General features: G+C 27.8%; 1 protein-coding gene and 1 pseudogene across 7 annotated transcripts; both read left to right on the top strand.

The window, feature by feature from the left end:
- The first annotated feature begins 1,211 nt into the window (after window positions 1-1,211).
- On the top strand, window positions 1,212-17,471 carry Pbl (epithelial cell transforming 2 pebble). 7 transcript variants are annotated; one of them, XM_070313683.1, is made up of 16 exons: window positions 1,212-1,386; window positions 2,951-3,161; window positions 3,285-3,423; window positions 3,523-3,732; window positions 3,964-4,110; window positions 6,009-6,143; window positions 6,199-6,400; window positions 6,630-6,766; window positions 6,874-7,273; window positions 7,362-7,802; window positions 7,879-8,033; window positions 8,179-8,264; window positions 9,932-9,970; window positions 11,399-11,573; window positions 12,625-12,731; window positions 13,662-17,471. In XM_070313683.1, the coding sequence occupies exons 1-16, from the start codon at window positions 1,326-1,328 to the stop codon at window positions 13,702-13,704; spliced, it is 2,688 nt and encodes an 895-aa protein (XP_070169784.1). In that variant the 5' UTR covers window positions 1,212-1,325; the 3' UTR covers window positions 13,705-17,471. The 7 variants fall into 7 exon arrangements, with proteins under 7 accessions (XP_070169784.1, XP_070169783.1, XP_070169782.1 ...); XM_070313682.1 differs by having other exon boundaries at window positions 6,639-6,766; window positions 9,932-10,024; XM_070313681.1 differs by having other exon boundaries at window positions 9,932-10,024; window positions 13,662-17,470.
- A 1,766-nt stretch (window positions 17,472-19,237) lies between these two features.
- Window positions 19,238-20,119, top strand: LOC138943041 (proto-oncogene tyrosine-protein kinase ROS-like; annotated as a pseudogene).
- The last annotated feature ends 7,200 nt before the right edge of the window (window positions 20,120-27,319 follow it).

The raw sequence follows: 27,319 nt of genomic DNA on the forward strand, positions 1-27,319 counted from the left end.
TGTGTCGGCTATTTAATATAATTTAGAAATCTTAAGTATTATAATAAGTATTAATGTCCTATAAATGTCCACTGGATAACCCCTGAATGTCTGTAGGATATATCTGCCCTGTCTATTATATTGGATGTCTTTTGGATTTCCAGAGGACATATATACATGTGCAATTAATTGTTAACATTAATTTCGTTTAATATTAATAATTGAATTTGATGCGCACATTTTCATATATCCAAAATTATTATTTATTTAATATTTTATGAGAAATGTTACCGTTCGCAACATTCCAAAAACTTTACAAACAATAGTATTCAATCGCTAGTTCGTTTGTTTACCGCTATGCGACACGCGAACTCGTATTTGAGATTTGGTCATGAGAATTATATAAAGCTTGCAAAGAGCAACTGACAGGAAATTACAAATGTAATTATTTTCTATCAGTTCAATTTCTGATGCAATCCCAATATAGGGAATTCAGATATTGGATTGTTTAGAAAATATTACACAACTCAAACCCGGGAGCCAAACTTAAAATATTCATGTACAGCACGAAAGCCTCAAATATTAAAGAACGGTCAACTATTTTTAATATTAGATTTTTAATATTGGCAGTAAATAACAAAACATAATTTTAATTTATATCGAAATTTTATAATTTACTCCTTGAAACATACGAAAAATATCCCTAACATATCCTATAAAAATCCTTAGGATGTTCCACAGGATCTCCCTGGATTCTCCAGAGGTTAATATACGGCTATCATTTACTCTTCCTCAGGACATCCAGAGGAGATCTGAGGATTACAATGGGATATCCTGAGGATATCCTACATGTATGTCCTGGATGCCCTTTGGACGTCCTAAGGACATCCTTGTGCTGTTTGGGTATTTTCTAGTAAATTCGTTCATTTTTATAATTTTCATCCTTACTTGAATTACAGAATCGATACCCAGAACTTTTTTTCACTTTTCTCCCTTTTCTCATTCTTCTTCAGCACAATTTATATGCAAAAGCCGATTGCCACCAAATATAGGTAGCCATTTAAATGTTACTGAAAAAGAACGAAGAAAGAGAAAGGAAGTGAGAGGAAAGCTTAGATGGCGTTACTGAGTAACTTATCTATTTCTCGCGCATGCGCAGCTCCATTTTGGCCAACATAAAATCAAAAGAGTCGGGCTACTGTATATACTATACTGTGCCTCCGCGACGACGAGACAGACATCGGACACAGACGGGAGCGTCGTTACGCGTCGAAGACGGAACACGCTCGGGAAGAGTAGAAAGGGGTGGAAGGGGGACGGACCAATGTTGTAACGTACGTGCCAAAATGGAAGAGCCAAGCATTCACGGCAGTATCGGCGATATAAATAGTGCGGAGACAACCAAAAGTAAGTGCGAATCTGTCAATATTAAATTATTCTCCATTTCATCCTTCGGACATAGAATGACGTCGCTACGCGATCTCTCGTTAGGTCGCTACGCGACGATGAGGACTCGCCTGCGCTTGCCCTTATATTGTTTTGAATTTATACTAAGGACCGTTGCATATTTACGGCGAAAATACTTGTAGGTACATATCTACTGAGGGGGTTAAAGACCCTTGTCAATTTCTCTTCAATTCTTTTCTATACAAAGAAATCGTCTTAATTCTCAAGGTTTCAAGGTTTCTCCTCGATCTTTTCGAAACTTCACTCGCTACACTACCTATTCAACGTGACGATTCGATCTATTTTTTTTTTCTTTTTTTTTATCAGGCATCGGAAACGATTAGCCAAAAAGCGAAAAAAAAAAGAAAAGAAAAATGTATCTTCGTCTCGGTTGTCGACTTGTAAACTCGGCCTTGATTTTCTCCAAACGGCGTGAAAAACAAACCGTCTCTTCGCGGCAAATACTCGTAGAAAATTTCTTAAAAATGACAATGTTTTCGCAGTAATTCACTCATAATCGCTTGCAATGTTCGTTTATGACTCTGTTTGCTTTCCTTTCCTCTTTCTCCTTTCTATGTTTCCTCTCTTTCCTTTTCATGCTTTTCGCAAATTAATTATCTTACGCCGAGCACGTGAATCGCGTATACCAGATGTGTACATATACATACACGCGACTTCCCGTTGTCTATGATAGAGTCGATGAGAGATAGAGCCTACTTTGTGTATCAACGTTTAAATTTTACATAGCAACGTTGAAATGGTTAAAAATAGCACATATTATTGACAAATCTTTCTATTAAGAAGAGAAAATTTACTTTCTTCATCTCATAATTATTATACAATTATTATTATTATTATATCTATTATAATATATCAATATATAACATTTATCGAAATTTTTTATATTACATGTAATATTAATTATGTACATGTTAAGGAGTGAATTTGCGTTTTATTAGAAAATGTTAATTATTTTTTTTCTCTTTTATTTTTCCCGAAATAATAATATAATTATACCCGGCACACTTTCTATAATCAATATTTTAAAAAACTAATATTTATACGCATAAGTTTAATTTATATTGAAATAAATATTGGATCAAGATGAAGATAAGATGAAGAAAATAAAGAAGGCTTATTTTTTTGATAGTTTACTTATTTAAAATAGTTTGTCTCTCAATAAAAACAAGAAAGGATTTCAATTGAAGCCAAATAGAAATCTATGTTACTAGAGTTTTATGATAAAAATCTGACAAAGACTGATTTAAGTGCTTCTTGAAAATTTGTTATCATTGTTTGCCAATCTTGCTTACATAATATGTGCCTAATAAACTATTTTTATGATACTTTTATGTTTTTTTATATATCCTATATACTTAAAAAATAAAATTATAGAAAAATCTAAATCTTTTGTTCTATCATAAGTGCTCTATAATTAAATATTAATGTTACAATAATTGAATTTATTATTGTAATATAATGATATGAAAAAGAGATTAATGATAAGGAAATTTATGTTTACCAGACTATGTAATACCACGTAAGAAGAGAATATGTTTAGTTGGTGCAGCTTGCAATGATCCTGCGCTTAATGCTGCTGCTCAGCAGTTTAAAGTCTCTGTACTTAAGTCTGAAACTGGAACAGAATATGTCGAAGATACAACCTACTATACTTACTTCGTATTCAAACAATTCGAAGGGTCTGAATATCATATTTTATGCAAAACTCCTCATAGGTTAGTAAATATAATAATATATTATATTCTTATGATAAGATATTTCAAACATAATATATTTATAATTTATAATAGAAAAATTTGAGGTTATCTGTTTCATTTTTTTTTTTTTTTTTTTTTTAGAATGTTGGGATCGACAGCTTTGTTGCAATTAGCAGAGAAAAAAGAATCTCTGCCTAGTATTAAAAGACCAATGTTCACACAAGCTATGATAGGTACAGTAGTGGTGTTTAGCGGCTTTCGAGCCAGAGAAGATGAACTGGTCAGTGCACTATTCATACTCAATAAATTTTATGACATTATTAATCTTGATTGACAATATGTGTATTTCATATTTTTATAACGTAATATTTTTTAACAGCGCAAATTAGCTAATATGGTCCTAATTATGGGAGGTAGCATTCGAAAAGAGATGGGCATTAAAGTAACGCATCTTATTGCAAATCATTGCAGCGGAGAAAAGTATAGATACGCTGACACATTTGGATTGCCTATTATGTCAGTAGAATGGATAATAGCATTGTGGAATGCCAAAGATGATGTCTCCAGTTATGCGGACAATGAGGAATTAGTGAGTGCATTTTTTAAATGTTAGCAAGTAATATCACAAAATATGGCTTTATATATTCAATACTGCGTAGAAAAATTTCATTACATTGAATAAAAAATATCACACTTTTATAATATTAATCTGCAGTAATATTTATAATTATTGATTCATGTTTGAAATAGAGAGCTTTGTTGGAATAATTTATGATTCAAGATTTTTTTTTATTAAAAATGCATTTGTTTTTGAATACAGATTGCAACTTATAAGCTAAAACCATTTTATGGGGCAAAAGTATGTTTCTCTGGTTTTCCTGAAGAAGAAAAGAAACATATGTGTGAAGTTCTGGAGCAGCAGGGTGGCGAACCTACCGAGATTAATGATCCGAAATGTACTCATGTCGTGAGTTGATAATTTTAATATTATTTCAAATTCTTATATATATGATTAATTGACTACATTAATAAATATTTATTCATTATGCAAATGATACATACTCTAGGTCGTCGATGTACCTGGCTCTTTCTATCAGAAATCTACCAATGCAAAGTTATATCTTAAAAATTCATCCAATCATAATCCACCCTCCTTAAAATACTTTAAACCAATTTCCTCTTCTCTTTATAATCCTAATTTAAACGCGGTTTGTAATACAATAGAAACTAATAATTATAATTACAGTAATATATCAATCAATATTGACAATACAAATTTTGTAAAAACTCAGGATAACTGTTCTTCATCAAAAAATATTTCATCTGATGCACATGATGCAGAACATAATATATGGAATGCTCTCATTTCTGATAATGTCAGTCGAGGTTCTGCTATTAGTATAAGTGATCATTGTTCTGATTTACAAAACTCAAATATTAAATCTGGCAATATATTTCATCCCTTTGAGCTAAATGATTCTGGTGTAGACGTAACAAAATCATCTAATTTATCTGCTACATTTTCTATATCGACTAAATGTTCCATTCCAGCAACATCAACAATGATGAGCAATAAAAATGTTAAATTCAATATTTCTGAAGATTCTTTACTTAACGATGAACATTTTCTATATGAAAACGTGTCAAATCTTCCAGCAAAACCAAATGATTTAAAATTATCTACACCTTATGAAAAGAATAATGAACACATAGTTTGTACATCACCAATAAGTAATAATGCATTATCTTTGAAATATCATAAGAATATTCATTACATACGGAATAATACTTCAAGAGCTAACTCCCAAAATAAAATAACTCCTAAACGATATATAAAATGGAAAAAAACTAAATCTTGCACATCTGTTCATAAAATGGCGACATATGAAAAATATAAATTTATGAAAACACACTCCTATCCAAACATATCGAAACATAGTCAAGAGCAGTATAATGATATGTTTTTATATAATACATTAGATGAAAAAAATGAGCATTTGTCTAAATCACATACATCAATTTTCTCAAAAATTAGTCATTTTAATTTCTGCCCAACATTTTTTGATAATGAGCAAGACACTTTTGCCAATTCATATTATTCTCCTCCTGAAAAAAACCTCTTTAAAAAGAAATATACATCCTTATCCAAGTCTTTTCCAATACCTACAAAGATTTCAAACACTAAACATAACTCAAGAAACATTTTTAACTTTAATGGAAAAAGTTGCGGTGTACAGTCTGCATTACACGACATAAAAACCAAATGCACAGATTTGAAGACTCAGAAGGATAAAGCATTCGTGGTATTTTGATTTCAGCTTTTTTTTTTGTCTTTTGTTTGTTGAAGTATTATAAAGTGTAGTAGTCCAATTTATTTTTTATTTTGTTTAAATAAAATGTAACAATATGTTATATAATAAAAAGGTTATATAGAATATTGAAAAAAAATTTCAGGGCTTAACATGTAGTTTTCATTAAAAAAATGGGTAAAAAATATTTAACATAAGTTGAAAAATTGATCTTGTCAAAATTAGAAAAAATTTTTAATTTTGGTAATATATATAAATGATTCTTGTTTTTGTTCAGTTTTAGTTTGTAGAATATTCTGTTTTGTTATCTAGAAATTACTTGTGTATGTTAATATTTGCGAATATATCAGAGTATTAGATATTTGTGGAAAATAATGTGATGTTCAGCTGATGTTCTCTTAAAAATTTGTTATTGTATATTATTATAAATTAAGCCAATGTAATGATTAACTCTGTCTATTGTTTATTTCTGTAATGAATATTGTAATAATAATTTAATAAATACGATATAATAAAATAATAATAATAAAATAATTAAAGTTGCTTTTTATTACAGGTCGTAGATGAATCTAATGTAAATGTATTACCAAATCTGGTCTCAGTATCAGCTTTCATAGTTAAAACTGGATGGTTTTGGACATCTGTACAAAATGAGGCAGCAGCAGATGAGAAAGAATATTTATTTGAACATGTAAGTTGGTAATAATAATAATAATAATTTTTATTCTAATCTTATTATTGTTTAGTACCTAGAAACAGTTTTGTCTCCTGCCACATCTAGTAGACGAAACAGTCAACAGATTGTGGCATCAAATGTAACACTACCGAAGCATCCTTATTGGTTGGGTGGTCCATTATCTAATATATTACAAAACGGAGCAGACTCACCAGCTAGTGTTAGTGGAAGTTTTCTCGACTGCACAGCAAGTCCAGATAAACAGTTGGATGGTATGTATCTAGATGTATATTTTAATAGTTTAATATATATTAACTTTTTGATTAAATATCTTTTACCATAACATAATCAAAAAATTTCATAATCAAAAATTTAAATGTCAGATTGTTAAAATTATTATTTAGCATAAAAAAATATATACTTGATATAATTATTAAACTCATAAAGCGAAATATATAAGAGGGAGAATTATATAGATTATTATTCATTATTAATTGTTAGGTATTCCAGAGGTAGAAACTGTTGATACAGAAAATTTACAAAAAGTTAGAGAAAACTTGTCAAAGCGCCATCAAGTATTTCTTGAGTTAGTGGAGACTGAAGCCAATTATGTTGGTATTCTCAACACAATTATGATGGTAAATACTTGTTATGTATCAAATTATAGACAAACAAGTTGATTCGTCTACTTGAAAAACTTTTTCAATGAAAAATTTTTAACGATCTATATTTATGTACTTTACAGCTATTCAAATTACCATTGGAAAGTCTTATAGGGAAAAGTGGAAAAGAATTGTTAAATAGCACAGAAGTAAAGATCATATTTGGTAATTTTCCACCCATCTACGACGTTCATAAGCAATTATTGGAAGCACTACGTTGCAGCGCTGCTAATTGGACAGAAGATATTAGTATTGGAAAAATATTTCTAAAATATGAACCAGATTTGGTTAAAGCATATCCTCCATATGTAAACTTCTTTGAAAACACAAAACAAATGTTGGAAGAATGTGATCAAAACAAACCACGATTTCATGCCTTTTTGAAAAATTGTCAGACAATACCAGAATGTGGTAGACAAAGCTTAAAAGAGCTGTTAATTAAACCAATACAAAGATTACCCAGTATTAATTTATTATTAAGCGGTAAAATTATTTTTAAATAATGTTGATTTTTTATTTTTCTTATAATTTAAACAAAATTCCTCAGATCTCAAAATGATATTTTTTACAGATATTCTTAAGCGTACCGACAAGAGTAATCCGGACTATAGTGCTCTGGAAGCTTCCATTAGCTGTATTAAGAAAGTTATGACATACATAAACGAAGATAAAAGAAAAACAGAACGCCAGTTAGCAATGTTTGATATTTTTAATGAAATTGATAATTGTCCACCACATTTAGTTTCTTCACATAGATCATTTATTAGTAAATGTGACGTAATGGAAGTTACAGAAGGTCTTAGTGGACGGGGTGATCATTTGGTACTGTTTCTATTTACTGATACTCTCGAAATATGTAAGAAAAGATCAAAAGCTTTTAATTCGTTAAAGAGTCCTAATACTATAAATGGTTTGCAATCAAATAAATTAAATCAAGGAAAGCCATATAAACATATCAAAATGTTATCACTCAGTGCTATACGAAAAGTTGTGGATATACGAGAAACTGAAGGTAATAAATATTATATATATGCATATAAAAGATTATAACTATTATGAAAAGTTGTAACTATTTGTGACTTTTCCAGGATATCACAAACTATTTGCACTTGTAGTACGTGGTACTCAGGAATTAAAGGAAAAGTTCTTTTCATTTATAATTACTGACGAAGAAATAAATAAAACAAATTATTTACAGACTTTGTGTAGACAGATGGCTCTTGCCGTTCGTGTAGCTGATGCTGTACGTATATCAAATTTAATCACTAGAATAATTAAAATTTAATATAAATAATATAAGAGAAAATATTATATAGTATATAATCTCTGTTTGTTTATTCTATTTGTCGTTTTGTTCTTTATTTTTCAAAGAGTTTTTTATTTTTCAGGATACGTTACTTATCAGATATGATTCGCATCAACTTGAAGTCGGTACTGGTGATGTAGCATCAGGAACTTTAAAAAAAACAATTAAGTAAGTATATCTGTATTTTGATATTGTATAATATTATTTGTAAGTAATATTTCTTATGCCTAATATGCACAAATGATTCGGCAGCGCGCGGTTATTTTGTTGTAATGACATAAAAGTTATCAAATCGACAAAGCATATGGATTTATATGAAAATATATATAGAAACGATTATATTATAACATTAAAAAAAAATATATAATCTATTTTCTCAACGGCGCGATAGCTGCGCAAGCATATCAAGCATACGTAAGGCGCACACGAGCGGTAAACTGCGCGCGCGTTTCAGAGCTATAGGAATTGAGAAGAATTGTACTACTAAAAATTGATCAGAAATCAAATGTATATATAAACATATAAATAAATAACACTTAAAATAGAGAATTAAAATATTATGTTAAACAATTGATCACTTTTTGTTTAAAAAATAGTTAAAGAATGATTTATATAATATGAAAAATAATCACTATAAAAAGAATAAACTTAAGAAAAAACTTATGAAATATATTGCATGCTACTTTATAGCATGTATACTATAATGGTGCATAACAGTTTATCTTGCTTCCATGACACTTAATTTTTTTTTTAAATTATTAATCTCAATATTTTAATTCTGCTAAGAATATATTTTATTTGAAATATAATAATATTTAATTGTTTATTCTAAATAAATATAATAAAATGTAATGATAAATATGTGTAGTAAATAATTTGTTTTCTTGTCAAAGTTGGAACATATTACAAAATTATATTTTATTATATATATATATCTGCATGACAGTTTAACAGTACTTGTTCTTGGAATTATGTTTAGTTTGAAGAAAAGTATCAGAAGTTACCTGCAAAGATTATCTAGGAAAACATTTATTTAAAACGTGGAATAAAGGAAAATATATAATTAAACAAGAAGACATTTACTTAAAACAAAATCAATGTGGTCAAACAATTGCGTGGGAAAAAAATTCGCTCGTGTGTGCTAAAATCTACATCTGTAAATATCGAATTAGCAAAGATTTATTCTGTATTACATAGTATTTTGTTTTTTATGAAAAATATTTGTCAAATATCATAAAAGGTGTGAAGATTGATATCTTTCTCCTCTACAATTTATAATTAGATGATTTATTAGACTACATAGATAGAGAAGAGTTTGTGTCTATAGACATCTATAAAATATTACTTTTCAAACATAAACTTTTAAATCTTCCGCTCAAGGAATACTTTGGATGAAAAGATTATTATGATAGGTTATTATATTTATTTTTACTTAATATAGTGGCAAATTAGAATTTTTAATGGCAATTAAAATCAATAACAAACCTAAGTAAGCAACAAGTAGCATTATTGACACATTTTTTTGTCACTCTTGTTGAGTTAATACATTTTATAACAGGATCCAAGTGTTGCTCAATGAAAATTACAGTGTTTTTGATTGAAACAGATTTAATCTGCAACTGCAAATATACTATATTTAAACAATTTAAGCTAACATTGCAGTCGCAATTTGTTAAGCGTAAAATTTATAAGTGTCTTTTTTATATTTGAACGACTTGTAAATGGCACTGGCATATATATTTCTACTGAGCCATAGTCGAAAGATTTACTATTGTACATATTCTACTACATTGCATGATATAAAAAAATAATAGGGTTAACCCGTTTGGTTGCAGGAGTCTATTTCATAATTTTTACCTGGAGTATATGGACCCGTATGTGTTCCTACTCAATAGCATGTGTGAAACCACGTTACATGTCCCACTACCGTCAGTTTTCGCACCAGGCTGATTATATTATTTTACTTGCTTTTTATCCTTTTACACTTACCATTACTCAGTGGCGTAATTATTATTAAGGGCGAACAAACGATAATTAAGGCTCCTGGTCTCCTACAGCTGTATTAAATCACATGTGATATCAGAAGATTTATATCTTATATATGTTATCGAATGCGAATGAAACGAAAAAATAATTTATTCCGATATATAATGCAAGAAAAAAAATTATACATAAATATTTCGCTTTTGATATCATATGTCAATACAGGTGCAATGAGGGATTAAGCGCTTTTAAGAGCCCGCAATATTAACAAATTTAAAGAGAATTTAAAAAGTAAAGTTTTAAAGAAATTTAAAAAGTGTATACATTTTTTTATTTCTGATTTTGTAAATGGAAAAGACTGGTTTTTCTATCATTTTATATAAAAGATTTCTAGTTACGCCCTTGAAAACCTTTGTTTTTAAAATTGTTGTAAATAGATATAATTATTCAGTAATAATTCCAGCTAGCTTCGATCAGTTCAAGCATAATATAATATAAAGCTTTTTATTATATCTCTTTTTTTAGTAACTAAATGAGAACTAAGTTGGAAAAAAATATGTATAATAATATTCATATTTATACATATATGCATACATATACACACACACACACACACACACATATATATATATATATATAAAATTTGTTGTATTATACATATGCAATTCTCTTTAACTTATATTATTCTAATTTCTCATAATTGACATAGATAAACACCATTCTGCATTGACTTAATTTTTATAAGTTGATTGATTGATTGATTTTATTTTCTGTCTATAACATAGCATGTACAAAAAGATTCTATTTTATTATAAAGGAGAGGAGAGGGAAAATAGAGCTTTTCTGATATATATATATATAAATAATCTCTTTTATTAATCAATATGTTATTTCTTTTAATGTGCAGCCATGGTGTAGTTTTTGTTATTTCTAACTACTGTATGTGTGATTAGATGTGTTTCATTATATTGTTATAAAATTTTGCATGTTTATTTCACATTCTCTATACACACAGTAGAAGATATTCTAACTGCTCGAGCTGGTTTTTTGGATATTATAACGTTTTTGTGATATTGTGATATTGTTAACGTTCCTCTCTGTTCATTTATAAAATTTTTTTTCTTCCTAATAAAAAATAATTCTGATTACATATATTATAATAAATATAGTATAATTAAAAAATGCAATTTTATGCATATACAAAAAAAAAGATCATATAAAAAATTATTAATTGGAAAGGGGGAAGGAAAATTTTTTAATGTTGCATTTAGATATTATATAGATACATTTAAAAAATTTCAAAGCGTATTTTCCTCCAGGTTTGCATCTCGTACAAGAGCGCGAGTCGGCCGAGCGTTTAGTTTTAATAAAACGCCAAGCAAATTAAATAGAGCGATGTCTACAATTATGTCGCCATTTGGATCAACACAGAGTCTTCCTCCGACAAATCAACAAATAGCTCAGATGCGGCTAGGTAGCTGCAACAATATCAGCGTTAGTTGATAATTTTTTGGCATGTATTTTTTTTTCTTGCGCTTATTTCTTTTTCTTTTTTCCTGCTTGCTTACCTTCGTTTTATGGCGGAAAGTTGTTATTTTTTCTACTAATTATTTTTTTATACTAACGTATTTCACATATTAAACAGGCTGTGAAAAAAAGTTAAATTTAGCTTATATATGTAATTTATTTTACAAGATTTTTTCTTCTATATTTGCTTTCTATCATTAAACTAACTTCTCTGTTAAAATTTAGGAAGACTAATTTCGTTTATAAAAAATTATATTTACATTAAATACTTTAAATTTTTATGCCATTTGCATAATATTTCTATAGCTGTATGCGAATATTATATATTGATACAATGTTCTCTACATATTAATTTATTTTTCATTTATTCTATCGGGGTAATATTTTATATATCATTTGTAAGCTGTATTGAAATTTTGTATTTTGTATCTTACACTGCTATTTTCTATTTCCAATACTTATATATGCAATATATTTATTTTTATTACTACATTATTTTCATGGAAAAGAAAAAGTATATTAATAATTATAATAAACTTTCATGCTCTAACCCAAAATCAGATGGATGAACTATAATAGGAATCATGTAAGTACATTGTAAAATTAATATATTGGATAAAAAACGAAATCAGTTTTATATATTTATTTCTCAATAGGTAATTAAAAATTATTTTGTTTAATAATTTTTGATCATTAATTTTTTTTATCTACTTATTAAAAAGTTATTATCAAACTTAAAATATTTATTTAATCCTGCAAGATGATAAGACTTGGAGGAAGAAACTTGTAAATTAAAATAAAATTATATGTTTACTTTTATGGAAAATATGAAACTAAGAAACATATGTAATAATAAATATATTGCAGTTATATTCTATTATGGGGCCGATTTTTACTTTTTCTATTTTTTTTTTTTTTTTTTTTTTTCTTTTTATCTATAACAATTCCATTTCAGTTTAAAGGAAATGGAAGACTGGATGAATGAAAAAATTAAATTTTAAGTTTTATATATTTTCAGGAGTTGGATAATGGTGGTTCAAGCTCTCCAAATAAAGATGATGTTCTAGTAGCGCCAATGTCGGATCAACCGACTCGAAAAGCTCTCAGTATGGCTTCGTTGCGAAGGTTGTAATTAGTATGCACAAGAAGTCGTACTTTCTTTTGCTACAGTATACTTTTAATATACTGAACAAAGAGACATGCATTTTTAACAAACCACTGTGGTATGTTAAACTAATATAGATCATCTGTATTGATATTAAGACATTTATAGCTAACAAAAAAAGCCTAAGAACCGTAATACCGTAACATTTGTATGTTCTACGCAGTGTTTCGTTTACAAAATAATTATTTCCTTTCTACAGCAGCAAAGTTTAGTACGATTTCATGAATAATGCTTTATCCCCGAATACATCATTAATGCAAAAATGATATTACTGTTATTAGTGCCAATAATGCCTAATTATTATTGTTATATTACTATAATTAATATCTTTATTTATTTTATGTATTTTGTAATTATTGTATATGCCTCTTTTCTTCCGCACTCACTTGCCGATAAGATAACGGACTATCACTTTTTTATACAAATGTAGTTCACTTTTCGCCGAGCCAGTTTAATTTTCTAAGAGATATATCATCAAATTACACTGATTCGGGGATATTTGTTTAAAATAATTTTCGAGTTTTCTAACGAATTTCATTATTCTAATGACAAATAGAGCCAAACTAATCATTGGACTGCAAACAATAGATATGCAACAACTTCATAATAAAAATAACAATAATTCATAAAAAAAGAGCATTATATAATCGCGTCATTAATTGATATATCCCGTTGTACTGCGCAGTTTTAATGTAAAATATTTGAAAGTATTCGTTTGTTTAATAATGGATTAGACAAATATACTAACATCTAATCACAGCATGAAATAAAATTTTGGCATCTAACTAATAAGAAAAATAATTTTTGCTTCTCTTTTATGTGTTTTGGGCATGAAAAAATCTTGTGCAGTTTTCACTCACTTCTTTTATTTCTGTTTTTCTATTCATTAGAATTTGTTCAACGGGAGTCATACAGAGAAGATCTGATGATTGAGCTATAAAAATTTAATGCGCGACTTCATTTTACATCGATTGTTTATCAACGCGAATACAACGATAATGTAGACTTTTTTTATGAAACATCTCAATCTTATCTAGATTTTTCAAACAAAATTTAAAATGCAAGTTTGGTGTATATATATAAAATATTCAAAAGTTTGGTAATGAAAACATTACTCTTAATAGTCCAATAACAAACTCCATTATGTGCCAATATAGTCATATATATTTAATAATAAAAGTGTATATCGTCAACTGTTATGAATTAATAAGCTTGCTCAGATAATATTGTATTCAATATGACTTGTGCGATTTGAATTTTTGGAATTTATAAAGTTTATATAAAATCTCAAGAGCACAGCAAAACTTAAAATTCGATAATTTAATAACATGAAAACGAGAATAGATTCGTGAAATTCATATTATCTCTTAAATATTTATATAGTTTTATATTTTTATATGATGCTACATCATTCACGTTTTATATTGAGGAAATAAATAATTGCTAATATTAAAAATATTATTGAAATTAAGGATTTTTAAAAACAAAAGGAATACATCTTTTTGGATAATTAATTACATAATAACATGATATAAACAACATAATGCAAAAAGGATAATATAAATTAATTACATAACTAATAATTTTTAAATAATATACAAAATATGTTTATGTGCTTTAGTTCGCTGTGTATTCTAAATAATCATTTACTTTAATTATAATTCAACCGTTTTTGATAAAAACTTTCTATTCTATTCTTCTATTTATCAAAATTTTGCATAAGTTCTTATGTAATTTATACACACATAAGATTGATGTTATACTGCCGATAACATACTTTCTTTATAGATTTAATTCATTCTGATGCTTGGCTTGTGAAATTCATCTAATTGCACATGCCAGTTTTAAAAATGTTATTGATTATCAATTAATTCAGCTAATCAAGTAATTAAGAAATATATTGCGGATAAAATTATTATTCATATGAAGGATGATTATGATATGTGTAATAGATATATCATAGCCAAAATTATCACGATTGATAAGTTCCTTTTTAATACAAATTCATTATATGATAAAAATTAATTCAACGATTACAGACATACATTATATACTGTAATCCTTAAAACTTTCACAGCACTATAAACTAATATTTCATTTCTGAATTGTTCTTTTGATATTATTTCGTTAGGAATCGATTTTATGCAACATTAATTATTACCATCGCAGAACTTGCATTGTCTAATACTGCTATCTTTTGCTATTATATATATTTTGTTCATAAACTTTAATACAAATAATGTATGCATAAGATCGATTGTTTTACGAATTCCCGTATACATATTCGTTATCGTATTGTAATATCGAATATTCTTAAACGCCTTTATTTTGCCTTGGTTATATATTCTTATGTTTCTTGCATATTTTATACATTAGCATTTTTTTGATAGTCCGTTATTCGAAGACCAACTAAAGTTTATTTTTGAGCCATTAGCAGAAAGAAAGATATAAATATTTAGTTTAGCTGTAGAATAACTGACTATTATAAGTGCACTTATATTGTTAGTGGAAAATCTTATAGACATAAAATGATTTCTATTTTTCTGCAGTCTGACATTACTTTTACTCAATCAATATATTTTATCTCCCATTTATCCCATTAAAATGATGACAGTTTTTCTAAATTAATTTGATAAGTCACTGAAGGAATGTAATATTTTATAACTTTATATGAGTGGCCGTTAATATTTCATAAGCCTTATTATAAATATGATAAAGAAAATCGTACAATATAATATCAATATAATATCTTGATATATTTTTGGACCATTGTATGTATTGATTGATTAAAGAAAAGTGTAAAAGATTGTAGAGAAAATGTGAAATGATTTCGGTGATACTGCTCTTGTAAGAGTCCATATTATACAAACACCAATACAACTTTCTTCAACCGATTATGTTTTCATGTCATGATAAATATGGTTAGTGCCTTGAGTATGTTAAAGTACGAATAAAATTTGTATTACATGATAAAATGTATTTTGCATATATATGCATGATTTAAAAGAGATAAATTAGTCACATGTTTTTCTCTTGATTTATCGAGGTCTTTGATGATACTTTATAATGTCTCCTAATGTCTCCTAAACGACTTGTGTTAAACATTATTAAGATTTGACTGCGCTGACTGCTACTTTTTATTTCAAACCAGTGACATGGTACTTTACACTCTCTTGTAACGTATCCTAAACAACAAAAAGTGCTTTTGCAGATGCCATTCACATTGCATATTATCCGAAATCATCTATTTATAATATTAATATTATTATTATAAGCTATTATATATATAAAAAACGGAATAGTAATATGAATCGTGAAAAATAGAATTTTTACATATATTAATTTCCATACAAAATATTTGGCATAAAATTTTGCGTTGTCTTTACACAATTGTAATTTTTCAAAATGAGAATATAATTTATATTACTATTCCGCCGATCAACTTGAATTATCCTACAAAAACTCGAGCGTTAATCTCGAGTCAACTTTGTGACTTGTAAAAAGTTTTGAATGTTTATTTGACACTTTGTGTAGATTACAATATTTTTGATTAAAAATAGTAATTGGCAGGCCAATCGCGTCCGAACGCATCGATCATCGCGCTTCATGCATGGGTGTAATTTCTAAATTTTCTTTCTTTTTATTTCGAATAGTTATTTGACGAAGAGGTGTAAAGTATATATATATATATATATATATGAGCGAGAAGAGAGAGAAAGAGAGAGAATGAATCGTATAGTGATAAGCGAAACAAGTGTCCTTGAATTAAATACATTGTAAATAGTATGATTAAGTACCTCAGAAATTAATGTATTGTAATGTAGAAAACATTTTTTACTACACGTATAAGATTATCGTATTATCGTCGTATAATTATCGCGCAATTATTTATATATAGTACTATAATTCAATGTAAAAATTTACCCTTTATTATGCAAAGCTAAAATATGTTTTTCATTCATAGAGAACCCCTGTTCCCTAATTTGTCTAGCTTAATTTTTCGAATTCTTTTAAATATACGATAGTGATTGGTATCAAAAGTTTAATTAAAAAAAACAGCAATTAATAAAATATAACAGCAATTTATAAAATATATTCCTATCTTATGCGGTGCGCAATTTTCTATAATCAACGATATCGATAAAGCATGATCCGCGTTTATGATGTAATAAATTAGAAAAATCGATTAGAATGAAATAAAATAATTTTATTAGGCATCTAGTGTCACCTAAGATGACAAAAATGCCATCTTAGTTAAAATGATAGGATTCATCGATTTTACGATAAATATCTGAGTATATGAATATTTATAAAGAATACTATTGCTTGTCGCAATATAGGATAAAAACGTATCTTTATATGACACAAAAAAACCTCTTGACAAATTTCCTTGTTCACATCTTCCTTTCTCGCGTCTTTAAGCGCGAATGTTTGCCAGAAACATACACGACTTACATATCGGAAATAGACGCCGAACAGATCTTACTCTGTGCCAAGAAAGACAAGTATCCCACTTTCGAAAATTACAAAATTGAGCTACGCATGAGATTTCTAAGTGTGTGTAAAACGCTCTATAAGATCGTTGAAAAAATAATTTTTTGTTGTAATTGCATATTATTTTTAACAATTTTCCTTCTCTGCATTTTATATCGAAATGTTTAAAGTTGATCGTGCTGTATAAATATTATTAGCATGCAAATGCAATACTATCGTATATTGTGTAATAGTTATTTATTAAAATTTATTGTTTCTATTACTCTTTTATTAATATTATTCATGAAACACAATATGTTACATAAGTAATATTTACGAATAGTCACCATGCGCATATTAAAATATTAACAAGACTTTTAAAATATATATGAGTAATGCGTGTTTTTCATTTTTTTTTATTTGTATACTCCAGTTTGTCGAATTGATGCAAGGGACACGCAAGAAGAGAGGAATAAAATGTCTTTTAAATCTTAAAATTTTATGAGAGAAATTAAACTTTTTCTCAATATTTTTTACCAAAAGTAGCAAAATATACGAATTTATTAATAGAGAAGAGAAAAAAAAATAGGGAAGAAAGTATAAGAAAAAAGTAAATGCTTTAAAAAAATGTTTTACATATATTTAGATAAGAGATATGTTATGCCCCAGACAGCACAAGGATGTCCTTAGGATGTCCAAAGGGCATCCAGGACATACATGTAGGATATCCTCAGGATATCCCATTGTAATCCTCAGATCTCCTCTGGATGTCTTGAGGAAGAGTAAATGATAGCCGTATATTAACCTCTGGAGAATCCAGGGAGATCCTGTGGAACATCCTAAGGTTTTTTATAGGATATGTTAGGGATATTTTTCGTATGTTTCAAGGAGCAAATTTAAAAATTTAAATATGAATTAAAATTATGTTTTGTTATTTACTGCCAATATTAAAAATCTAATATTAAAAATAGTTCACCGTTCTTTAATATTTGAGGCTTTCGTGCTGTACATGAATATTTTAGGTTTGGCTCCCGGGTTTGAGTTGTGTAATATTTTCTAAACAATCCAATATCTGAATTCCCTATATTGGGATTGCATCAGAAATTGAACTGATAGAAAATAATTACATTTGTAATTTCCTGTCAGTTGATCTTTGCAAGCTTTATATAATTCTCATGATCAAATCTCAAATACGAGTTCGCGTGTCGCATAGCGGTAAACAAACGAACTAGCGGTTGAATACTATTGTTTGTAAAGTTTTTGGAATGTTGCGAACAGTAACATTTCTCATGAAATATTAAATAAATAATAATTTTGGATATATGAAAATGTGCGCATCAAATTCAATTATTAATATTAAACGAAATTAATGTTAACAATTAATTGCACATGTATATGTCCTTTGGAAATCCAAAAGACATCCAATATAATAGACAGGGCAGATATATCCTACAGACATCCAGGGGTTATCCAGTGGACATTTATAGGACATTAATACTTATTATAATATACTTAAGATTTCTAAATTATATTAAATAGCCGACACAACTAAAAATAATTATGTATGCATATTAAATTTTTATAAATATATTTATAATAATAATATCTTAAAACATCCTACAAATGTCCTGAACCGTCCTGAACATATTCAGGATGATCCTGAGGATGTTGTGTGCTGTCTGGGATATTTGTACTGATTTGTAATTTTTCAATAATTTCATATAGCTTTGTAATTAAGATCAAAAGTTATAAAAACATAATAAATTAACACAACTTTAATTATAAGAATTTTAAATATTCATTATATATAAATGTTTTTTTTGCTGTTGTTATAATAATGTTCTATAATAAGTAAAATAATGTATATATATTTTTTAGAAGATTATATTCGCCAAATAATACTAAGGATCTTAAACCTCAGATAATACAATCAGATCTTGATGGAAATAACGCTCAAACCATTCAGTATAATTTATTTATTAGCTCATTCGATATGTCAGATTTTGTTGACATGAAAATTGACGACATGAATTCTAAGAATACGCAAATTTATTGGCTATCGTATAATCTCTTGATTGTGACAAACGTTAACGTTTCTGAGTGCAATTCGATTTTACAAACTGAAGCAATGGCTGTACAGAATGCTTCAACTATTTAACAGTTAACAAGATAAATATTTATATTATTACAGACGATCATCATAATATATATGTTTTGAAAAAAAAGTATGCACTTCTTGACAGTGTAGACGCATTCAAATACAGCCAAAAGATAAAATCGTTTTCCTGGATTGATAAAATTCATTCGGTAAATCTTTGCAATCGTATCCTCCGATGAAATGTCTGACACCTGACAAAAAAGTTTACAACAAAGAATCGACATACACGGTAACGACAAACAGCATCATCGTGAATCTTCCAGAGCCGGTTCCTAAGAATGGATCCAAAAAGTACAATTTACCTACCACTTTAGGTATATACCATTAATATCAGCTATTGTTTGAACAATGAGCTTAACAAGTTCGATAATTTCACCATACAGACATATGAGCGGTATTATGAGATTCAGAATTTAACACCGCTTACAGAATACAAATTACAACTACGAATAAGCAATTTTTACTCCGATCAGTTAGCAATGAACCCGTCGGCTCAGAAATGATGCTAACAACTAAACCGAGGAAGCTTGATGCACCGAAAAATGTGACAGTTCAGGCTCTGACGCCTACTATAGCGGCAGTTTATTGGATGCCACTCAAGAAATTAAACTGTGCGCCCGTGATCTATAAAATATATTGGACGTTAATTACCAACAGTACGCGAGTTCTTACTTATCAATAAAATCGAGCATAAGATAGATAGCAAATTTTTCACAATTGAACCGTTGATACCTACCATACACAGAAATATAGAGTATATGTACGCATTTATCCAGGCAACTACATCGATCTTTATACTGACAGTTTGAGCAAAATTTTGTACATGTATTCGGAACCAAACAATATAACTTTGAACGTTGTTAGCATAAATGGTATAAATGTCTCATGGATTCCTAGCGTTAATTTGACAATTCATTACGAATTGGAATACAAAAATGTTGAGATGTAGGAGTGGCAAGTTGCAAATATTTTTGAGCTGAATAATGAGGGAAAAATAATATACAATACTATATAAAAAACTTATTACCAGAAACTCTATACGAGTTTCGTTTGATACTGAGATACCGCAAATACGAGAAAAACTTTACATGGCCATCTGATGGAAGATTTACTTTTTCAACATTAACAAGTAAGCAAATGAAGATATTATAATATTATATGCTTATTTTGGATATAAAAATACTTACAAAATTTAAGAACTTAGTAATTTTTAATAATAAAGTTAAAAGTAGAAATAAGTTTTTAAATAAAATGAAAAAATTAAGAATATATTTTTGTGTAATAAAGGTGATATTTCGAGGAATTCTGAGATATTGATTATACAATATTACCTATCAATCACTTTAAGCCTTGTCGTTATAGTTACTGTAATCTGCGTCTGTTACTTGTACTCGCATGTCGAAATTACTTAGTATCCGCGAGAGATCGCGAGAACCGTGTCATTAAAATTGACGATTTTGAACTAGCTAGAGATGTTTATAAGGATGATTATTATCGCACGGTAAATATAATTATTGTGAAAAGATGAAATTTTTTAGAAATGTTTGTCTGTTCTTTTTTTATTGTAATAATATAGTACATTTTTACTTTGAATAGAACTTAAAGAAGATAGATTATTTCTATTTATATAAAGTAAAAGATAAATAAACGTTTTTTGTTCTAATACAAATGCCCCTAAAATGGATAACATAAACCAGACGATTAACTTCGTTAAAATCACTTGGTTTAGAAACTTGACATGGTCTTCTTCCTGTTTGCTGGATGGCACCGGAATCTTTGGTGCTGGGAATATTTACTTCCCAGAGCGACGTTTGATCATTCAGGGTTCTAATGTGGGAAATTACATCGTTGGATGAGCATTCTTATACTGGCAAGATTAATCAGGAAGTGATAGATTATGTACGCGCTGGAGGCAGGTTGCCGATGCCTTTCAATTGTTCACCGACTTTGTACGCATTGCTGGTGTCCAGCGAATGATAGACCGAACTTCAAACTTTGTCTCGAAAATATTATAGCTCTAAAAAATAATGTAGAAGATACTTTACTGAGTCCATTGGATATTATCTAGTCGATAAAATAAAATTAATTACTGACGTCATTTTCCAAATAATCCAATAAGAAACCTGTAAGAAAAATATGAAACGTAAGAAAAATAATTTTAACTATAATAATTAAAATTCTGCTGTTTTCAAATTTAATCTTAATATTGGATTCGTTAATAAAGATAAGAAAGACATTTTTCAATTTTACTTTGCAAGAAATTTTGATGATTTTGACAGATCACAATGTTTGTTTTTACTTTCTTACAACCGTAAACCACGTGATGTTGACGCTAGCACTTTAGTAACCGAAACGAAACTTAATGGTTCTGATTAATATAATTATTGGTAGATTGCTATAGTAGTTTTAGAAATAATGTTTATTCCATATTATATTAGCACTCTGTTTTATATTCTTATTATTTTTATTTTTTTACATTTTTAATTTTTTTACTTGAATGTTTAAACAAAATATACATTTTTTTAAATTTCCTAAAATTTTTTCTTTTCTTTTCTGATCTTTTACTCAAAATTTGGATGTACGACTGTTGCCAAAAAGTTCAACGATAAAGCACCAGACAAAATATATTTAACTTTAAATGAATAATATGTTAACTTTAAATGAATAATATGTTAACTTTAAATGAATAAAATGTTAAAGAAATAATTATTACTCATAAAAAGATATAACAACAAAACGATAATCTATTATATTTTAGATTTCTTACTACATTTCTTACTTGATTAAATGAATAAATTACGCGAAATACGCGCTTCGAAATTTATTATTGCGCTATAATTAATAATATTTATAAATTTTATTTTTAATCCAATGTCAAAGACGTATGGCATCAATCAGACGAATACGCAGTATTTTTCTCTTTAACTTTTTTTATCTTTTACATTTTAAATACGTTATGACTATAAATATATAATAAACTATATCGTGATATTACAATCATATATTTCATATGAAATTGTTTATTACAAACCCTCTTTAGTTATTTTCTAGCATTGTAAACAAATATAATAATTTATAATTTTATATGAAAAAAAGTTTTCTTATCTTAAAAAAATATAAATATGCAGCAACCAAAAAAATATTTTACAGCATTTATATGTGTAATTTGTAGATTACAAAAACTTTTATAAACTTTTATCATTCAAGTAAAGAACTGATAAGACTCTTCTAAAAATAAAATTTAAATTAAATTAAAAAGTTAAAAATAAAATTTAAATTGAGAGGGCTATTATATAATAAGATATACGCATCTGGTAAAGCGTGAGTTACGAAAAGAATAACAAAAAGAAAGATTATCAAATCTATTTCTCTCTTTTCAATTTCAATCACCTCTACATGACACCGCAAACGACAATACTGCTGTAACGACCGTTACAGAGACTTAGTTAGATCCGTATCAAGCAGTCGTGAACCATCATCGGTGGTATCAATTATTCTTAATTATTGCAACAGAAGTGCCATGAAGATCTCGTACGAAATTTTTTCCTAAAATTGGAAATCGACGTTGTTGAAGTAAATTGGGACCATCTATAAAATCACGTGAGACTAATTTGGATTTTATTGCGAAATAATGTGTTCTTTCTCTGCAGTTATTCTTGATCGTTTTTTTAACAGTTGGCGCAAATATAACGCAGCTAGTATCCAACCAATGTTAAAAAAAGAGAATTTTCGATTAAAATTGAACCGAATGATTTGTCTGTTCCAAATTTCTGAATTTGGAAGCTTTATTGAAGAATCTTAGTTAGTCATTTAAAATAACGGTTGAGCCTTAGCACATCAAAAAAATTAAGAAAAGGACAGAAGAAGTTATATACATAAATGAAACACGTATATTAAATTTAATAATTTATCCTTCAATTTACTCGATATATGTATATATTTTTTATACATATATACATATATCATAGAATTGGAATCTTGTGTTACAATGCGTACAGGTAATAATACATCGCTATTAAAAAATGTTTCTCATAATAATAATAATATACATATTTATAGTTCTATACAGGGTTGGGAAAGTTACTTTATAAAAGTAATTCGTTACCGTTACCGTTATTTTTTCTAAAAAGTAACTCGTTACCGTTACTCGTTACCAATTTTAAAAAGTAACTCGTTACCGTTACAGTTACTAAAAAGTAACGAGTCGTTACAATTTCCGTTACTTTTTTACAATACAAACTAATAAATTATTTTGTATAAGAAAAACTTTTAAAAAATTGTAAGCAAGATTTCATTCAAGGTTTATTACAAAATAAATGATTAAATATTATCGAAATTCTTTATTAATTTTTAATAAAATTTGTTGCTCCAAAGTATCATCATTTAAATGCCCTCTTTGTGGTGTTAATACAGAGCCACCGATGCTAAACATTCTTTCTACAGATGCACTGCTTGGTAAAGCTGTATTATATTTAATAAAAAGTTTTTTAAGTTTTGAATAGTCGTTTAACATTTCTATATTACAATTATTTGATTTTAAAAACCGTTGCAATTCTTCTTGTTCAGATTCATTTTGCACCGTTTTTTGCTCAAAAATGAAAAAATCATCGTGATCGTCAGATTTTCCAGCTTTTGAAGAATTTTCAGTCGATCGGATTCCCAATAAATCCTCCAAGTAATTTTCAGCACGTTTTCTTTTTTCTCCGGTTAATCAGTTTAACTTAAATTTTGGATGTAAACATGCTGCTATTATTAATTCTTTTGTTTCAAATATTGTAAGAAATCTAAAATCAAATATAGTAAATTAAGCGACATTGTTTGTTTAATTGAAATTAATACTTTTGAATCAATAGTTTAAAATAAAATAATATTTTTCAATTAAATCCTTATTTAAAATTAAATAACATATGTATTAATCAAATTAATAAGTTACCTTTTATTTAAACCTTGCTGAATAGCTTCAACTAATGAATGACAATCTATAAGGTCAGATTTATTGAGATTTTCTAATTTTCGTTGCAAGCTACTTAGAACTGGTAGTAAATGAGAGCTCTGCTTTTCCGAAAGGATAAAGCTCTCATTGGATATCGCGCGTCGCGTCATCGCACTGGTCTGCAAGAGCCATAAGTTGATCAATCACATTCAAGCATTTCTACAACATAATAAGAATGCTAATTGGTCGATTTGCTTACGGCTTTACGGTTAAGATAAAAATTTTATCACGCACAATAGCAAGAATAATATTTTAAATAAATCAAAAAATTTGAAAAAAGTAATGATAAAAGTAACTGTTAAATTCGTTACTCGTTACCGAAAAATGTAACGAAGTTACTTTTTCCGTTACAAATAAAATTTGTAACGCCATTACCGTTATAGTTACCGAAAAAAAGTAACTGTAACGGTAACGGCGTTACAAGTAACGCGTTACTTCCCAACCCTGGTTCTATATATATAATAATATATAAATTTCAGTACCTGAACCATAAATTATTAATATACTCAGAAATAGCCGCTTCTTCCTGATTTTATAACAAATTATTTTCCCTCATAGCGTTATTTGCGATCATCATCGCTAACATTGTGTGTGCCAACGATGCATCAATGTTATTTAGCGGCAAAACTAAAACTATATTTGCTAATCTATCTACAGCGATTATAACATATGTAGAATTAAAGGATATATCTAATCTAAAAGAACCATCGTATATAGTATGTAATTGATGTATGGTATTTGTATCTTATATAAGTTCTGAGTCGCTCAATTTTTAATTTATGTTTTGCCACAGAAACAATTGTTAAACAGAGAAAACACAGCATTTAGTCCTATCAATATAATTATGATAGCGTCCTTACTTTTAAACGGCGCTAAAGAAGGATCGACAAAGAATGAATTGATGTCTTTTTTGAAAATTACTGATAATACACATTTACATGGATTCCTAGCTATGCTTACTAATTTAAATGTAAGATAAAGAATGAAAAAATATATTATAATAAAAAATTTTTCTGAACAATGATATGTTTATATGTATTTTTAGGATATCGAAAACATCGAATTGCATCTCAAAACCGCAGTATATGTTCAAAATTCAGTTGAGCTAACGGCAGATTTTTTATCAATATGCGTAAATAAATTTAATTGTTCGATTTCAAAAGTAGATTTCAGAAATAATATAAATGTTGCAGAAACTATAAATTCATGGGTGCGAAAAACAACAAGTTACAAGATATTATATGATGTAATTTCTTCAGGTATATTATATAAATGTTTGACTAATAATTAAATATAAATAAATTATAGTTTTTACAAAGCACATTTTTAACAATTGAATACTTTATATGAATAGTTAATATCAACGAAGGTACAAAAATTATATTGGTAAATATTGTTTACCTAAATAGTAGATGGCTAGATTTAACTTATAAAAAAGAAACAGAGGAACGCATATTTCATGTTTCTCCATCAAAAAAGTATTTTGTTCCAACAATGAAATTTGATAAATCGACATTTATTCAGGGTGAAATACCACATTGGAATGCCAAGTTCATAGAAATTCCATTTTTGGTAAATAATTATTATTTATAAGAGAATTTTCGAAAATAAGATAATGAAACATAAAATAATCTTACAGAATATCAAGCTCAATTGAAGAATATCAATTGAGTATTGAATCAAAATATAATTTTACAGAATAACAACATTACAATGATTATATTTTTGCCAAATAAAAATATGGAACCTGGGAATTTGGAGTACCTGGATAAAAAGCTTAACTTTGCAGAATTTAAGTCAATTAGAAATGCATACACAAACAAATTTGAGCAAGATATGGAATTATATATACCTAAGTTTACGAGTCAATGTCGTCAAAATATGTCATTATATTTTCATCAGGTAAGTATTGTGTAATCGGCAAAATTTATGTATAACTGATATACGAGAGAAATTTTTGATAATTTCTAGAAATTAAAAGTGATAACTGCTTGTAGATGGGCATAACTACAATGTTCGAAGATAATGCGGATTTTACACATCTCTCAAAAATTCCTCTAAAAGTGAACAATATCGTACAAACTATCTCCGTAACAATTAACGAAGAAAGTTCGGAAGTTCCGAATGGTAACCTATATATGTATCATTTGAATAATAGAAAACTTTAAGCGAATACTATGTGTAAGCATTACAATAAAAAAATTTTTATTGCAGTTGACAGAAGCGAAGTAAGAAGATTGGTAAGTCCACTGCAAGAATTGGTCGTAGATCGTCCATTTCATTATACAATTGAAATACACGGAGAGATAATATTTGTTGGAACCGTGCGAGTACCAGACTTTAGAACATTTATCAGAGATGAATTATAAATTCTATTACATTCTTCTATTTATTGAAAGTTTATATCACACATGTATGTATACACGTTAATTTTTTTTAATTTTATCATATTAACGAAATTAAAATTCAAGTATTAATAAATAAATAATCTGAATCTTGAAAATGTGTTTTAGTCATTTTTTGATAAATTTTTTTTATTGCTTAAAAGTAGCCTAATAAATTTGCACTTATATATATATATATATATGTGTGTGCATTAAATATATACAACAAAATAACTGTATATGCATATACAATCGAACAACTATGTATCTATAATTATACAGGGTGTAATAGAGCACCCGTGTCAGCAGTTTTTTGAGGAAACAACGCATTTTCGTGAAAAATGTTTCACGCAAAAGTTGTAAAGCTCTAAGCGGTACATTATATAATAATATTAGTAACTTTGAATAGAGAGAGAGAGAGAGAGCACCGTCAAGGTCATATAAAAATCACTTTGAATTTTTTAAGTGAAACCCCATATTTTTCATTACTTATTCGTGTAGCTTACCTCGAGAGTTTTCCAAAACATTATAATAAATTAT

This window comes from Polyergus mexicanus, unplaced genomic scaffold (genome assembly GCF_030449975.1).
Source record: "Polyergus mexicanus isolate NDT 795.1 unplaced genomic scaffold, iyPolMexi1.0 SCAF_25, whole genome shotgun sequence".
NCBI lineage: Eukaryota > Metazoa > Arthropoda > Insecta > Hymenoptera > Formicidae > Polyergus > Polyergus mexicanus.